The 18,480-nt window shown below is 42.9% G+C and overlaps 2 protein-coding genes across 2 annotated transcripts in view; both read left to right on the top strand.

Moving 5' to 3' along the window:
- The first annotated feature begins 1,050 nt into the window (after positions 1-1,050).
- LOC309496066 (uncharacterized protein) overlaps positions 1,051-18,480 on the top strand; it is a 105,659-nt gene continuing 88,229 nt past the window's right edge. The window contains exon 1 of the mRNA XM_082166019.1: positions 1,051-1,937. Within this exon, the coding sequence (XP_082022145.1) occupies positions 1,061-1,937 (877 nt within the window). The 5' untranslated portion in view covers positions 1,051-1,060. The remainder of the gene's footprint in view (positions 1,938-18,480) is intronic.
- LOC309496229 (uncharacterized protein) lies at positions 14,462-15,534 on the top strand (the record flags this gene model as incomplete). The annotated part of the gene is made up of 2 exons (XM_082166182.1): positions 14,462-14,787; positions 14,884-15,534. Exons 1-2 carry the CDS (start codon positions 14,464-14,466, stop codon positions 15,532-15,534), a joined length of 975 nt encoding a protein of 324 aa, XP_082022308.1. The 5' UTR covers positions 14,462-14,463.

Genomic DNA, 18,480 nt, shown 5'->3' with positions numbered 1-18,480 from the left:
AGTTATTTAACTCTTTGACTCTTTAACACTACTACATCTGCTTTTTACTACTGCTGACAACACCCACAAGGTGGCGCGAGTTTCGAACCCCCTTTTATCCAGAAGCGACACTCAGACCGAACCGATGACGTATCCACACAAACCGAGGCCTCGTTTGTCATCAGTCACGTGATTTTCACGTTAACAACACAAGCCTCGAATCGCGGCTTCATCTGGCACGCCCATTTTTTCTCGACACAAGCTCCGACGCCTCGGTTCAAATGTCACATCACTAGTAATCATCTCTGTGAGTATCCTGTCAAGCGTATTGTCTAGAGAAAGTTCTGATTCTGTATTTACTGTTTGTTTATTGTCTAGTTAGTTTAGTCACTCCTTGTCCTGTCCATGTTTTGCCCCCTTGTGGGTTTTGTTTTCCCTTTTTTGTCTACAATAAACATTGTTCAAGTGCATACGGTCTGCATATGGGTTCATCTCCCTCACACCTCATAACAGAATGAACTGGCCGATACAGAACCCAGCAGACATATGTCTTTTCCCGCTATACTACAGTTGACTGACCAGGAACTATGGTGGCAGTTGGCTATCGCCGACAGTATGAATGGCAAGCTTCCTTTCCCTCCCCAGGGTGAGTTGACCCTGAGGAGGTATGCCCAGGTCGTGGAGGAGAGGAGGTTTTTCTTGCCGGAGATCCTGGTCAATCGCTACCTCATCACGGGTCTCAACGTCCCCCCTCCTCTGGCTGAACGGGAGAGATTGGTCCGCCGCCCCTACAAACTTTTACATACATGCTGCTCACATATTATTGTAGCAGAGTTTGTGCTGAATACAGTGTAATCAGACTTTAGCCATGACAATGTCACAAGTAACAGAAATAAATACAAATGTCAGGGCATGTCAGAACACCTCCAGGACCCAGAGGGTTAACAATTAACTTGAACTACTTATTTATCTGAAGCAATATAAATCATGTACAAAAGACAGTAAATCAGGACACTATTAAAGGAACCTGAGAGGCTGTGAGGATGACAGAGCAAGAGCTGGAAACAAACATCAGTGAAGAATGAAAGGTTTAGTATGTTTACTGCTGCTGTTGGAAACCTTTGTGTGTGTCGTACAGCATCAGGTAGATGGAGGACTCAATGAGAATGAGATCAGTCAACAGCTCAGATCTGAGGACGGAAGACAGAATCCACCTCAAACAGACACTTTGAGAGATGAAGCTTCAACTGACAGCCAACAAAACTACCATCTGTTCTTCACTGACATCCATGCAGCGCTGAGAGAACTGACCGCCACCGTTACAGAGCAGAAAGTGAACATCAGAGAACTGACCGCCACCGTTACAGAGCAGAAAACCATCAACAGAGAACTGACCGCCACCGTTACAGAGCAGAAAGCAAACATCAGAGAACTGACCGCCACCGTTACAGAGCAGAAAGCAAACATCAGAGAACTGACCGCCACCGTTACAGAGCAGAAAGCAAACATCAGAGAACTGACCGCCACCGTTACAGAGCAGAAAACCATCAACAGAGAACTGACCGCCACAGTTACAGAGCAGAAAGCAAACATCAGAGAACTGACCGCCACCGTTACAGAGCAGAAAGCAAACATCAGAGAACTGACCGCCACTGTTACAGAGCAGAAAGCAAACATCAGAGAACTGACCGCCACCGTTACAGAGCAGAAAGCAAACATCAGAGAACTGACCGCCACCGTTACAGAGCAGAAAGCAAACATCAGAGAACTGACCGCCACCGTTACAGAGCAGAAAGCAAACATCAGAGAACTGACCGCCACCGTTACAGAGCAGAAAGCAAACATCAGAGAACTGACCGCCACCGTTACAGAGCAGAAAACCAACATCAGAGCTTTAGAGACGCAACTGAGGGAACAACAGACGTTTATCCTGGAAGAGATTAACAAGAAAAATGATGGTACCTCACCAAAACATTCACTCTTTTATCAATGATCCTCAAAGTAAAACACCAATGCAATACATTGTATAGTGTAAATGTTAGTGTAAAGTTGAGCATATACTGTCTAAATTGTGTTATATATCTATTACAATAAGCAGTGTGAATGTCATTTAACAATCTTTATTCCTTCACAGAAATTTCAAATCTTACTCAGTCAAGTGGAGTTGAGAAAGGAAAATAGAGGTGAAACTGTGCTTGAATGATGTTAAATTCAGTGTATACATTCTCAGTGTAAAAGAGTAGTATCACAATTTTGCTTATGTTTTTCAATATCAGACAGAGAAATAGCTTTTTCAGCTTCACTGATGCAATCTGGCGATGGATATATTGGTGCTTTTACCACTGAAATCACAGTAACCTACAGGAACGTCTTCACAAACATAGGGAACGCCTACAACCCAGTTACAGGTAATTATCAATGAAATGAGTCATAAAACTCAGTTTATAGTAATGAAAACCCTTCTGCTCCATTCAGACCTCTCTGCAGTTGTGTAATGTGTATTAGAGAATTAAATGATCTGCCATCTTTCAAAACTATTACAAAGTGTGCTTGGAAACAGCTGATTCTGTATCTCTTGTTATTTGATTTAGGTATTTTCATAGCCCCACTGAAAGGAGCGTACATGTTCAGAATCTCTGTATATGGTCAGGGCCCAACTATAGCATCTGCAGCCATTTTTAAGAATGGAAAGCATGTAGTTGCAGCAGATGATTATCGGGCAAAGGATGCTTTAAACTCCTCAAATGGAGTTGTGTTGCTTCTGGAGGTTGGAGATGTTGTCTATGTGAGACTTTGGTCTGACAGGAGGTTATTTTTTAGCAATGCTAACTACAACACTTTCAGTGGTTTCCTACTGTTTCCCTTAAGATAACATGAGATTTGCAGAATATGATTCCAGTAATTCTGAACCTTCAGCGTACGATTTAATGAAAATCATGAAGAGTCAGTAACTTGAACCTGTGTTAAAGAGGAATAATGTTTTGAAATTTGCAAGTCAGTATGAGACACTATAATCATGAGTTATGAGCTGTCTATACATGTAGCTTTGTACAAATCACATGTGACTCAAAAGTATTTGTTAAAATAGTAAATCTAGAATGTTAAATAATACCTTTTTAAGTGTATCATGTTATTGATCCTTGATCCGTATCTCTTCATCCTACATAAATAAATAACAGAATAACAGTGGCATTTTCTTTTCCTCATCTTTTATGAACATTTCCCCAACAATGCTTGCTTTAAAGCACTCATGAGATCATGTTTATCAGTCCCTCTTGGATTTTGTAATTTTTGTGTGTATGTGTGTGTGATTTTTTAGCAATTAAAATGACTGATTTTGTGGTGGCTAATTCCAGAAGGGTGATATGAATCTATAGGCTAAGCTAACCACAGCAAAACCAATACTCATCTATAAGTAAACAGTTCTTAATTAATAAATAATCAAGTAAACAGTCAGTAATAAAATGGGAACAAAGAAAATCACAATAGGGAAAATAAATAATTGTATACAAAAGTTTCACCATTTGTATCACTCCACTTGCGGCGACTGTCATGGCTGTCGAGCAAATCCACCATATTTAAAAAATATATACTACTGTTGTTGTGTCACAAAATGTACTTTTAAGAGTTTTTTAGACGAGAATGTAGTTATTTAGACCTGAAATGAGTGACTCAAATATACATAAACTTTGTGCTTATTTTACAATCTGTCGAGACGTTTTCGCAGATGTGAGCTCCAGGACGTCAGCGGGCGTTCAGTGCTCACGTACCTGCAGAGAACAGCTTCATCTCGGCCAGTTCTTCTGGAATTTACCGCTGGCTCTTATGTAGATAGTGGTTAAACATGAGATATAATTAATTTGGGGTATATCAAACGGGCGATTTTTGATATTATTAATCTATTACTTGTTCCAGAGCAAATCGATTTTGTTTAAGGGGAAAATATGTTTCATAACTTTATATTTAGGCTATATTTAACTTAAATTCTGTTCTACAGTGCTGCTTTTGTACATCTGACTGAATTATTTCCTTGTGCATATTTCCTTTCATCTTTTATAATGGCTTTTGTTGTTAATTTAAATATTGTTGTCCAAGTACAAGTATTGTTGTTCTACAGTGGCCCCCAATCAGCTTCTCATCTCTTGTAAACACATTTCTCGCAACAGTTCGCACAGTTCAGAATAATATCCTCAAAACATTTTACGAATGTTGTTTTGATAATGTTCCTCCTTTATTATGGAACATTATGCCAATATGTTACAGGTTAAAATAATATTCTACAATCTATTACCTAAACAGCTTCCCCAAAAAATCATTAAAATGTTATGAGCTTTTGAACATCATATTATGAGATTTTGTCATCTCAGGCCTCAATAAGGTCCTCAAAACATTTGATGAATGTTGCTAATGTTCCTCCTTTTTTATTGTGCCAATGATTTATAAAAGATAATTTGACAACCTGTTACCTCAACAACATCCCTAAAAATCCTTAAAATGTTTCATGCAAAGTGTTCTACTTTTGTTAAAAAGTCAATTGACAGGAATGTTTTATTAAAAACCTTTTATCATCTCAGGACTTAATTATATCATCAAAACTTTTTAAGAACGTTGATTTGTAATATGGAACATTTTGTCAATGTTTTTTTGAAAACAATGTATAATCTTATCTCAACAACATGCTCAAAATGTTACATTTAAAATGTTCTAGCTTTGTTATGTCACATTAATAGAACTTTTTTTTTTTTTTTAAATACTCCATCATCTCAGGCATCAATGATATCCTCAAAACATTTTGCGAACGTTGATTTGATAATGTTCCTCCTCTGTTATTATGGAACATTGTGCCAATGTTTTATTGAGAACATTGTATAATCTGTTACTTAACAACATTCCCAAAACATCCTCAAAATGTTACATTTAAAATGTTCTAGCTTTGTTAACACGTCACATTACTAGAACGTTTTATTAAAAAAAAACACTCCATCATCTCAGGCCTCAATAATATCCTCAAAACATTTAGCAAATGTCGGTTTGATAATGTTCCTCCTCTGTTATTATGGAACATTGTGCCAATGTTTATTTTTCTTTATTTTAAAAGCTCAACACTTTGTTTTTATTGTGAGTATACACACAAAAAGACACTTAACAGGATCGAATGATGTATAACACTCATCAAAATCAGTAGAGTAACAACTATTTTGCACTGATAAGAAAAAAAGCGAGCTGACCCCAGGGGGTTAAGATATTTGTCGCGTCCGCCATGGCCACCCGAAGGGTCGTCACCACCATGGTCGCCCGAAGGGCCGGCTCCGCCCTGGCCATCTGCACAACCGGCTCCGCCCTGGTCCCCTGAGCTGCCGGTTCCGCCTTGGTCACCTTCTCCGCCATGGCCGCCTGCTCTGCCCTGCTCCACCCTGGTAGTCTGCACAACCTGCTCCACCCGGTACCATCCTGGCCCGCCCCCCCTCCCTAGCTTCACCATCTACGGTGCGAGGACACACCTACCGGGAGGGGGGAGTACTGTCACAGTCACCAGTTAGTCACCGTCTGCACCATAGATATCATATAATAAAGGCTAGATGTCTCGTCCGCGCTGCTGGCCAATGGAGGTCGACGTCCGCACATGGCGGCCATCTTGTCACAGGGATCTCGCTCACTCGTAACATTGTTTAATTGTTTTAATGGTGCATGTACTTTTAAATAACCACAACTTGCTAAATTTTCTACCGATTTCCAAACAGTTTGGTTTGTTATAAACGTCAGAGATGTAGTTATGACACTGCATACATATGAATAATTATAACAATGGACTTCCATATGAAAGAATTATAGCCACGTTAATAACGTTTGTAAGAAACCAAACCGTTTGTAAATCCGTCAAGATTTCAGCGAGATAAGAGGATTTGTGTTCGTGCTGATCACTCACCTTACTTCAGATACCACAGAGCTCGCCAGAAAGCTTCCCTGTGACAAGATGGCGCCGATGATGCCGTTCGAGACTCCGCCTTAAGACATCTAGCCTTATATGGATATCGATGGTCTGCACTACATGTCCCATCATCCTCTCCGGCTCACTCCACCATTACCCGCACCTGCCAGCGATCATCATCGTCATCACTCACCATGTTCAGCTGTTGTCACCTTGTCTTTCCTAATTCATCTGTGTATTTAAGTTCCTCTCTGTTAAGTGTTCATGGTCGGTTATTGTTTGTGTTATGTGCACACTGTATCGAATTTTTCTTATCACGTTTTGGAATTATTTGTATCATCTCTGTCTTCATCGTCCCTTGGGAACCAAACGGTACAGTGTGAGAATTAACAGCACAATTACTAGAAATGTTTACCTTGGATATTATACAATTTGCATGCATAAAACATTTGTGGAAAATGACCATAATGACCAAATGGCCCATATAGCCTCTATTTGAACAGGATTTGTTTCCAGGTATGACTAAGTACTAAAAATGTGCTTTTGACTTTCATTTATATTTTGATTATATATATATATATACACACATTTTTTTGTCCTCGCAATCTTTCTTGTGTGACACACCTGAATGAAACGCTCAGTATGCAGCTCATTCTCTTCTCAGGTGTGAATCACATCATTATTCATGATCATTCATGCCCCCTTGCCTATCCAAACAAAAAGTGTCTTACAAAATCTAAATCAATGTATTGTTTTATGTGAATGATTAGGCAGAATGATTTTCAGATCATTTTGAAGCAAAAACTCTAGGCGACAACATCCATTAGTCAAAAGTCTTGTGGACACATATTTAGTATGTGTTTTGTGGCCTTATTTCAGAAACTTGCAGTGTAGAGTACCCGGCCTTCTTAGGGTCTCTGGGAGGGGTGCTGGAAAGTGCTCCGACTGGAGACTCCATCGTTCTTCTGGGGGACTTCAACACCCACGTGGGCAGCGACAGTGACACCTGGAGGGGCGTGATTGGGAGGAACGGCCCCCCTGATCTGAACCCGAGTGGTGTTCTGTTATTGGGCTTCTGTGCTAGTTACAGCTTGTCCATAACGAACACCATGTTCAAGCATAAGGGTGTCCATCAGTGCACATGGTACCAGGACACCCTAGGCCGGAGGTCAATGATCGAATTTTGGGGGTGGGGGGGGGGGGGGGGAGCTGGACAGACTCGGCAGACCCAAACGTACTGTGAGGGTCTGTTGGGAACGTTTGGCCAAATCCCCTGTCAGAGAGATCTTCAACTTCCACCTCCGGCAGAGCTTCGACCGGATCCCGAGGGAGTCTGGAGATATTGAGTCCGAGTGGACCATGTTCTCCACCTCCATTGTCGACGCGGCTACTCTGAGCTGTGGCCTTAAGGTCTCCAGTGCCTGTCGAGGCGGCAACCCCCGAACCCGGTGGTGGACACCGGAAGTAAGGGATGCCGTAAAGCTGAAGAAGGTGTCCTATCGGGCCTGGCTGGCTTGTGGGACTCCTGAGGAAGCTGACGGGTACTGACAGACCAAGCGGACTGCAGCCCAGGTGTTTGTGGAGGAAAAAAATCGGGCTTGGGAGGAGTTCGGTGAGGCCATGGAGAAGGACTACTAGCATCGAAGAGATTCTGGCAAACCGTCCGGCGCCTCAGGAGAGGCAAGCAGTGCCCTACCAACGCTGTTTTCAGTGGAGGTGGGCAGCTGTTGACCTCGACTGGGGATGTCATCGGACGGTGGAAGGAATACTTCGAGGATCTCCTCAATCCCATCGACACGTCTTCCATTGAGGAAGCAGAGGCTGGGGGCTCGGAAGTGGACTCGTCCATCACCCAAGCTGAAGTAGTCAAGAAACTCCTCAGTGGCAAGGCACTGGAGGTGGATGAGATCCGCCCCGAGTTCCTCAAGTCTCTGGATGTTGTGGGGCTGTCTTGGCTGACACGCCTCTGCAACATCGCGTGGCGGTCGGGGACAGTGCCTTTGGACTGGCAGACCGGGGTGGTGGTCCCTCTTTTTAAGAAGGGGGTCCGGAGGGTGTGCTCCAACTATAGGGGGGTCACACTTCTCAGCCTCCCCGGGAAAGTCTATGCCAGGATACTGGAGAGGAGAACACGGCCGATAGTAGAACCTCGGATTCAGGAGGAACAGTGCGGTTTTCGTCCCGGTCGTGGAACACTGGACCATCTCTACACCCTCTCCAGGGTGCTGGAGGGTTCATGGGAGTTTGCCCAACCAATCCACATGTGGTTTGTGGATTTGGAGAAGGCATTCGACTGTGTCCCTCACGGCATCCTGTGGAGGGTGCTCTGGGAGGATGGGGTCCGAGGCCCTTTGCTAAGGGCTGTCCGGTCCCTGTACGACCGGAGCAGGAGCTTGGTTCGCATTGCCGGCAGTAAGTCAGACTTGTTCCCGGTGCATGTTGGACTCCGGCAGGGCTTCCCCTTTGTCGCTGGTTCTGTTCATAATTTTTATGGACAGAATTTCTAGACGCAGCCAGGGGCTGGAGGGTGTCAGGTTTGGGGACCACATGATTTCATCTCTGCTCTTTGCGGATAATGTTGTCATGCTGGCCCCATCAGACCAGGACCTTCAGCATGCACTGGGACGGTTTGCAGCCGAGTGTGAAGCGGCTGGGATGAGAATCAGTGCCTCCAAATCCGAGGTCATGGTTCTCAGTCGGAAAAGCGTGGCTTGCCCACTTCAGGTTGGTGGAGAGTTCCTGCCTCAAGTGGAGGAGTTCAAGTATCTTGGGGTCTTGTTCACGAGTGAGGGAAGGATGGAACGAGAGATTGACAGACGGATCGGTGCAGCTTCTGCAGTAATGAAGTCGATGTACCGGTCTGTCGTGGTGAAGAAAGAGCTGAACCGCAAGGCGAAGCTCTCGATTTTACCGGTCAATCTACGTTCCTACTCTCACCTATGGTTATGAGCTGTGGGTCATGACCGAAAGGACAAGATCCCGGATACAGGCAGCCAGAATGAGCTATCTCTGGAGGGTGGCTGGGCGATCCCTTAGAGATAGGGTGAGAAGCTCGGTCACTCGGGAGGAGCTCAGAGTAGAGCCGCTGCTCCTCCATATCGAGAGGGGCCAGCTGAGGTGGCTCGGGCATCTTTTCCGGATGCCTCCTGGACGCCTTCCCGGGAAGGTGTTCCGGGCATGTCCCACTGGGAGGAGGTGCCGGGGAAGACCTAGGACACGCTGAAGGGACTATGTCTCCCGGCTGGCCTGGGAACGCCTCGGTGTCCCCGCGGAAGAGCTGGAGGAAGTGTCTAGGGAGAAGGAAGTCTGGGCATCCCTGCTTAGACTGCTGCCCCCGGGACCCGGCCCCGGATAAGCGGAAGAAGATGGATAGATGGATGAATTTTTAGTTTTTTAATAACTATCCATAAACATTATTCTCTCAAAAATACAAACATGTACATACATGTTGCTCACATATTATGGCAGCCTTGTTTGTGCTAAATAGAGTGTAATTACACCTTTGCCATTAATATGTTTCTAAGCAACTGAAAAAAGCACAAATGTCAGGGCATGTCAGAACATCTCAAGGACCCCAAAAACACCTTAGAACCCAGAGGGTTAATATTATTTTCTCTACACAACCAGGACTGATATTTTTTAAATAAAACAATCTCATATATATTTGTCATAATATTTTTCTGTTTGTTTTTCAGAGTCCTTTGAGTCTCTCTATAAAGCGGGAACGATGTGGAGCGGATGTGGAGCGTTTGGCAGTGTGTACAGGGGAACACGCAAATTTGATGGCAAAAAGGTCTTCCCAAATTGTACAAACATTTTGCTTTTGCGTGCATCAAAACATATTCAAAACAGATGCTTTAATACTTAGTGCAAGGTCAGGTGCTTGAATAATGTTACTGAAACTGTTTTTTTTGTTGTTGTTTTTTGCAGGTTGCCATCAAGCGGATGCGCTTTTTTTTTATCTTGATATTGTAAGTCGGCCAAAACCTGAATATGTATGTTTAAGCGCAGATTGCTGTAGTTAATACACCTAAATAGGAAGCACTAGGTGTAAAAGTGATTGACAAATAAGCCTAGAGGCACAAAAGAATAAACTTTGAGCTCTTTTAACCCTCTGAGGTCTAAGGGCATTTTTTCATTTTTTCTTCGATTTGACACATCTTATTAAATTCACCTTTTAAAAGGCAATTACATAACATAATCTCATGTGTTTTATATCAAAATGTGCAAAGAAAACCCAGCTCTCTTACTGATGAGCTCCCCACTTGTCCTAGAGCATTGTGTAAAGAGAGAAAGAGGGATAATTTGGCTCTAAAAGGTGAAAAATATAAGTCCGATTTTTGAAATTCTTCAAATCTCTTGTGGAAATATACCATTACTCATGTGGACAAATTATTTTGGTCCTTGATATGGGTTTACCAAAGTCTTAGGGTCACAAAAGTAGTGTAATATATGAATAAAATAGTAGATAATGAATAATAATTGTCTAAAGTGACATTTTGAAAAATCGTTTTTTAGTACAAGTTTTGTCTGTGACTCTACCTTCACCAAATGTTAGAGGGACTGAGATAAAATAGGACTAAAATAACTTCCTACTACATATCAAGCTTTATGGGATGTGTGCAAATGAAAAAGTAGCATTACAACAGGTCTTTTTTTCAAGCAAAACGTTTACTTTGTGAAAAAAAACTCACTACTAACAATATTCACAAAATGTACACATTTTCATTGTTTCAACTTTTCAACATTTTTTTTTTCAAACCAAAGATGAACTATATATAAGAAATAACACAGAAACCCACCACTATTTACAATATTTACACAATGTGCATGTTTTAATGTTTCAGTTTTTCAGCTGTCATGCCATGCTGCAAAACAGTTTCTGTCCAGCTGCACGCAAAGCGCAACATCACACTCCCTGCACTTCCAAGGTGTGTCCTTTCTCTGGCCTTGGCTTTGGCAATGCGCACACCTGCTGCGACCTGTGGTGGCTTTTGTGGAAGAATCTGCTGCATGAACGGCAATTGGCACAGGAATATGACCTGCAGGTACCGGGACTGGAGCAGTATGGAGAGGCTTACCACAGAGTTCAACAGTCAGCTCCTCCATGAAAGCTCGGTGTGTCATGGGTGTTGTTTGCTGGGCCAGACAGAGTTCCTTGTGGAGGATGTAGCTGTTGGTGGTGGCAATGTCCAGAAAATGGTAAAACAGGTGTCTGTACCAGCGCATTGTTTTGTGTTGTGCAGAGTAATACTGAATGAGCTGGTCTGAATGATCAACTCCCCCCATGTGTGCATTGTACTCCATAACTGGTGTGGGACAGGGGATTGATGTCTTTGTCCAAGAGCCATCTTGTTGTTTCACCCTCCTCTGCACAGCGTTACCAGAGTATGCTGTGTGAAGTGTGGAGCAGACTGATACTTCCCTCGTGTCCATCCATTTCACATAGATGAGGGGGCCATCCTGGATCCATCTTATGGAGCCTCTTTCTGATTTTTTTGTGAGGGCGTTATTTGTTGTACGAGGGCAGTCCTTGCGGTTCTCCCTGTAGGTCCCACAGGCAGCAAATTTTTGCTCATGGAGAGCCCTGAAGAGCTTGGGGCTAGAATAAAAATTGTCCATGTAAATGTGGTAGCCCGTGCCAGGGTAACCTGGTTGTACCAGGGACATCACAACATCATAGGAAAGGCCATGTCCAGAGGGGACGTCACTTTTGCCGGTGTAAACGGAAAAGTCCACTGTATAGCCATTCCGTGAGTCTGCCAAGACAAACAACTTGAATCCCCACTTTATCGGTTTTGCCTTCATGTACTGCGTCATCCCAGTTTTGGACTTTGATGCAACCATTCTTTCATCCACAGCCACATCTCTGTGAGGATGATAAAAATGACATGCAGGCATTTTTGATGGTGTTCATCAGGGGTTTCAGTCTGAAAAGTTTGTCATGGTCGGCTGTGCCCTTTTTTTTGTCGTTCTGGACATCCTCTTCAGGATCGCTAAGGTGAAGGTTCCAAGAAAGTGCTCTGTATCTGTCCCGTGGCATGATCTGTACTGGAATTGGCAAAGAAAAGAAGTGATTCTGTCTCCAGTAATCTGCAATGCTGTCGAGTTTCACCATGGCCATGTACAGAAGCAGTCCAATGTACTTGTAAAACTCCCCTATGTTCACATCTAACCATTTATATTTCTTTCCCTGTGCCATTTGTTTAGCAGCCTGCTTGTTTGTGTTTTGGCACAGTGTTTGTATGGTTTGTACAGGGAAGAAAAGTTTGAAGAGGTCGATCGGTGTATATGTGGAAGTGGAGCTGAGCTGTGGCCCTGGTGTTCGAGCTGGTTGAAACCTGGAGACAGAGGGAGCGATGTCTGGGTCTTTTTCTGTCTTCCAAGACAGTGGAGCTGGCTGCTGTGTAGGTTTGGGTGCTGGTTGATGCTGGGGGGTACGGGACCTCTTGGCTGGCCTGGCTGGTGATGATGGTTGCTGTGTTGGTGGGGGTGCTGGTTGATGCTGGGGGGTACGGGACCTCTTGGCTGGCCGGGCTGGTGATGATGGTTGCTGTGTAGGTGGGGGTGCTGGTTGATGCTGGGGGGTACGGAACCTCTTGGCTGGCCGGGTTGTTGATTATGACTGCGGTGTAGGGGCTGGTGGTGACCTGGTGACAGGCACAGGTGAGGCTGCCTGTGTTACACTGGGCCCTGGTAGCTGTGAATCCTCTCTGAAAAAAACCCAAAAACAAATAAGTTAGGACTTGCATTATCAATTTCATTGAAATAAAGTTTACACCTCTCTTGTCTTCATTCCAGATTCCACTCACAAACACACACACACACACACACACACACACACACACACACACACACACACACACACACACACATCAATCTACACTTAACAAGAATGTGGAGGATTTGACATATCCTTCAGCTAATCTTCTCTTTATCTATTCCAATTTATCACATGTGCTAGCTGTCCTGTCCACCCCAAATCACAGCAAATAACACCTGAATGAGATGTGTGAATACTGTCTCTTCCATTTCAAAACTCTACAGAGATTTACAATTTTATATTCAGTATAAATATAGGCCTACTAAACAAAAATAAATTAAATTATATGAAAGATCAAGCCACATCTATACAAGTATAAAAAAATATGATAAAATAGTCAATTGCCAAAACATATCGATGCATCACTACAAGAGATAATGTTATTCAAATTGTGAATTGAGGTGAAGAAATATTACATTAGTTATCAAAAGGAGACCACCAAGAACAGCCTACATGCCTACAACATTACTATTTGTAAGTGTAACTTACCACAGTTTTACACAAGAAAATAACTTTTACATAAAGTAAACACTTTGCATTAGGCGCAAGTTCAGATAAGTTACACAAAGTAGCACAGCGCAGCTTATTTTAGCCAAGATGGTCACAGTTATCCTAGCACAAAGTGCACCATGCGAACAAGGTTTTTATAAAATAAATATGCTTACCCGTCTTCAACTGGATCTCTTCTGTGATCATAATCCTCATCATCTTCATCAGAAGAAAATCCATCAGGCTCGGAAACTCGTTCATCCTCGTCGCTGCTCTCCAAAAGCGCTGCAAGTACGTCTTTCAATATCAGTGTCTTCGCCATTATCTCTCATCGTCTTCTTCTTACTTTTCCTCTTCTTTATATATGTTTTTGCCATGTTTTTTTCGCGGTCTTTTTCTTTCGCGGACTTTTTTACTCTTTCTCTCTCCATGTCAGCTTGGTATTTTCCTCACTGTGAGGAGATGGGAGGGTGCTAAGGGATTTCAACCGCATCTATTGGTTGGTTTTACACAAAATGCAGACAGGCAAGCTAGCCCACCAATCACGCAAGGTGAACGGTCATCTTGTCTCCCCCTTGCTCTCTGTGTGAGTCACGTACGATCTCGCGAGAATAAGGACGTTGAAGCTGAGAATCTATCGATTACGGCAAAATCAGAACCATTTATGTGTGCTGCACAATCGCGGAGATATTAATAGAAACATTTAGTAAACATCGAGTTGACGCGCCCGCGCGTCATCCGACCTCAGGGGGTTAAAGGCTCTTTTGAACGTATCTAAAAAGATCAAAGAAAAGTTTGTTTAAAAATGATATGTTTTCGTCAGATTTTTATCTTGCAATAAGTCATTGAAGGGTTATTTCAGTTATATGAAGCCTTGTACATCCGTCACAGTTTAGAGGACAAGCCCCATTTCGTCTTCAACTGTGACGAAACTGGCTTTGGGGACAAGCCTAGCTCAAGGGAGAAGGTGCTCTGCCAGATTGGGAGGAAGCATGTTTACCAGCAGCAGCAGACCACCAGGGAGCACATTACAGTGCACTGCTGTGTGAATGCAGCCGGGGAAAGCATTCCACCCTTCATCATCTACCCCGGCTGCCTCCCAAGTAACGCATACAGGCTGGATGGGCCCCCCAACGCTCTCTATGGTTTCCAGGAGAAGGGGTACATGGACTCTGAGCTATTTCTTAAATGGCTCAGGCATTTTGTACAGTATGCTCCGGAGGAAAGACCAATCATTTTAATCATGGACCAACACAAGACACATGTCTCAAAAGATGTGATTATGTATTGTAGGGAAAATGCAATTGAAATTCTCTGCCTCCCTGCCCACACCACACACATCCTACAGCCCCTGGATATTGCTGTCTTTAATCCCCTTAAGACTGGTTTTTCCACCATGGCTTCCAGGATGGGTCTAGTGCGAGGGGATCTTGTAGTGGGGAAGAAGCAGTTTTCTTCCCTGCTAAAAACTGTCTACCCCACTGCTGTCACTGCACAAAACATCAAGGCTGGGTTCCGGAAGGCAGGCATCTTTCCTCTGTCCAGGGGGGCTGTGGACACAACCCAGGTAATTTTAACATTAATACAATGATAATTCATCCTCTAAGTTACTTGCATTTTTTGTGCTGTGCTAATGAGTTTTAAATATGCTTTATTGTCTTAGGTGGTAAGAGTGCTCCCATCTGCTGACGCCAGGCCATCCATCGCTCCCGTCATTCCCTCAGCCACGCCATCCGGTACACCTGCCACTCTCACACACACATACAGCGATCCCACTACTGACACACAGACATCAGCCACTCCCTCCACCACTCCAACACCTTGCCCCACCTGTAAAAGGGGGATTCCCCAAAATTACCTGGTAGCAGCAGGGGTCATTCCAGAAAGTCTGGCTAATGTCCTCATGAGCCCAGCCTTGGACAGGAGGGAGAAGGTGAGGCGTTGCCTTCCGCTGCCAGCCCGCGTCATCACAAGTGACGGGTATGTTCGACTGCTGGAGCAGAAAGAAGCAGAGGAGAAAGAGAAGGAAGAAAAGAAGAGAAAGCGCAAGGAAGATATGGCAAAGAAGAAGGAGGAAAAAAGACAAGAGCGGGAGGCCAAAAGGCAGAAGAAACAGGCACCACCTCCAATTGAGGAAAATGGGGAACACTGCGCTGTCTGCAGTAGGGTGGTCCCACCTGGCTCAGGAGATGGGGCTATTGATGAATGGGTGCAGTGTGACCTTTATCATCTTTGGTTCCACATTGAGTGCGCAGGGGTGGAGGAAGTGCCAGACGCTGAGTGGCTTTGCCATAAATGTTGTTTGTCCACGTAATCTAACACACACACACAATGTTAATAGTTTTAAATAGTGCACACAAAAAATTAACATCTTACTGCTGATTTACTGACAATAATTTTTTTTTTTATCAGTTTAATGTTAAATGTAAATGGTGCACACACACGTTACAACACTCACACACGCGCACAAACACACTGTTATCCTAATCATTTTATTTGTAAGTTCACAGTTTGCCCATTAATTAGTTACTTTCAATTATTAAATGTTTTAAACAAATGCAAATTGTTTCCCCTCCTTCTTGTTCTTCAGAAAGATATGGTCAAGTTGTTTTATAACGTTTCACATGGTTCATGCTTAACTCACGTGCCATAATTAACGTAATATCACGACACAATCATGCCTAACCATACTCGCGTGGTCGTCTAGCTTATTAAGCAGTAGGCTAATTAACTTAAGTTAAAAAAAAATATTATTTACTCACCTTTCTTATAGATTTCAATAATATCCTCTTCTGTTAAAATAAATAAACAGCTCACAAATGATAATTTTAAAGTAAATTTTTGCAGCTGAAATCAAGGTATGCGCTCTGTACGGAACACCGTTGGCAGCCTGTATGGAACACCGTTTACGTCTGTGAGCATCCGAACCCAGGCGGAGGAGGGACTTTACCCCACTTTTCTCAAATACTATTGGTCCAAAAGACATCAATCAAAGAATAGATCCTCCAATGGGAATTTCCCCAGAGAATGAGCACGCACACAGCACTCAGCAACAGAGGAGTGGCCGTTAACGTGCAGTGAAAGGTGAAAAGTGTACGGAACATGGTTAGTCTACGTTATATAGGCCGCTGTTGTTGGGGGAGTCGGGGAAACGTGACTAGCATGTGAAATAAATGCATTAATCTATATAAATTTTACGGAGCCCTCCACATGACACGCAAAATAGTGGCCATACGTGTCCTTTGTCGTGGATTCTAGATCACTTTATTGTGTAAAATGTGCTTGTGGGTCAATTTATAAGGATTTTCGACAGGCCAATTTTAAAATACAAAAAATAATAATATCTATTGCAATTGTTCTAACATTAAGACTGTTGTGTACACATAAATACTGAGTGTTTATTCATATAGATCAGGGATAGGCAACTTCGGTCCTGGAGGGCCACTGTCCTGCAGAGTTTAGCTTCAGCCCTGATAAAAACTCACCTGCCTGTATCTATCTAGTAATCCTGAAAACATTGATTGCCTTGTTCAGGTGTGTTTAATTAGGGTTGGAGCTAAACTCTGCAGGACAGTGGCCCTCCAGCACCGAAGTTGCCTATCCCTGATTAATGGCGCTTTTCCACTGCATGGTACGGTACGGCTCGGTTCGGTACGGCTCACTTATGGCGCATTTCCACTGCATGGTACGGTACGGTACGGCTCGCTTCGGCTCGCTTTAAATGGTACCACCTCTGTTGAGGTTCCAAGCGTACCGTACCGATACTAAAATGTGACGTGAAAACACTGCAGATCACTGATTAGTCAGACAGAATCATCACTACCAGCGTCATTGTATTTACGACACGAGACACTAAACCCGCTAGATTTAAATAGCCAGTAGACAACAGCCAACGCTGTAGCCCCTGTTTTAAAAGTATTTGCTTAAAAAAAAAAAAAAAGATAAAAAGAAATGGCTGAATCGTGGTCAGTGGACGAGGTGCAGACGTTCCTCTTGTTGTTTGCCGAGGAGTGGATGGGGAAACACGGAATGAAAAATTCGCATTTAATATGATGATGTCATGGCAGTAGAGACGGCAACTATAACGATCAGTCCCACCCACTTTCAAGCGGTACTAACTGCAGTGGAAAAGCAACCGAGCTAAAGCGAACCGAGTCGTACCACGCAGTGGAAAAGCGAAGCGAGCCGAACCGTTCCGCGCCGAGTCGAACCGTACCGAGCCGTACCATGCAGTGGAAAAGCACCAATAGATGAATTGGCCGTAGCCTTAAAAAATGTCATGTTGTGCGAACGTGATTTATCTTATTTCCTTAACAATTTTTTTTTTTTTACAAGTTCTGGTTTAACACTTTACAATACGGGTGCACTAATATGCATTAATTCATACTTAACTAATGCACAGATAATCATGAGTTAATGTATGACACAATTATTACTGCATCAGCAACTAATATGGAGTCTAAATGATTAATAGATGAATTAATTTATGAATAGTAATTAATTAAATAATGTCATAATGTATTCATTCCTTAATAATATATTTTATTAACTAATAGTGTAAATTAATGTGTTCATTTCCACAATGGGTCAAAGCTATGTACTTCAACTTTCAGTTGTCTGCTTTAATTAATCATTAGCTAATGATTTGCAAAGGTATCATTATGTGACCATTAACCCTCTGGGGACCAAGGTGTTTTTGGAGCCCTTGAGATGTTCTGACATGCCTTGAAATTTGTGCTTTTTTCAGTTATTTATAAACATGTTAATGGCAAAGGTGTAAAATCACTCTATATAGCACAAACAGGGCTACCAAAATATGCGAGCAATGTGTATGTAGATGTTTGTATTTTTAAGAGAATAATGTTTATGCGTGGTTATTGGAAAAAATAAAAATGAAAGTGGCTGAATTAAGACCACAAAACACATATTAAATATGTGTCCACAAGACTTTTGTCTAATTGATGTTGTACCTTTGAGTACTGGCTTCAAAATTATGTGAAAATAGTCTTGCTTTATCGTTCACAAAAAAAAATACATTGATTTAAATGGTGTAAAACAGGTTTTGCTTGGAAAGCCAATATGCGAGGGGGGCGTGAAGGAGTAGTTTACACCTGGGATGTCCCACCCACTCTGCATAATGACTCTGAATAGCCATTCATTCAGGTGTGACACTGACTGAGCTACAATGCAAGGACAATGTATTTAGAAGAATACTTATATTGACCATTTAAGATTTCGCTTACATCTATCTTGTAAATAT

The sequence above is a fragment of the Leuciscus leuciscus genome, assembly GCF_965113295.1.
Source record: "Leuciscus leuciscus genome assembly, chromosome: 4".
NCBI lineage: Eukaryota > Metazoa > Chordata > Actinopteri > Cypriniformes > Leuciscidae > Leuciscus > Leuciscus leuciscus.
This window is presented reverse-complemented; position numbering and strand designations above follow the sequence as displayed.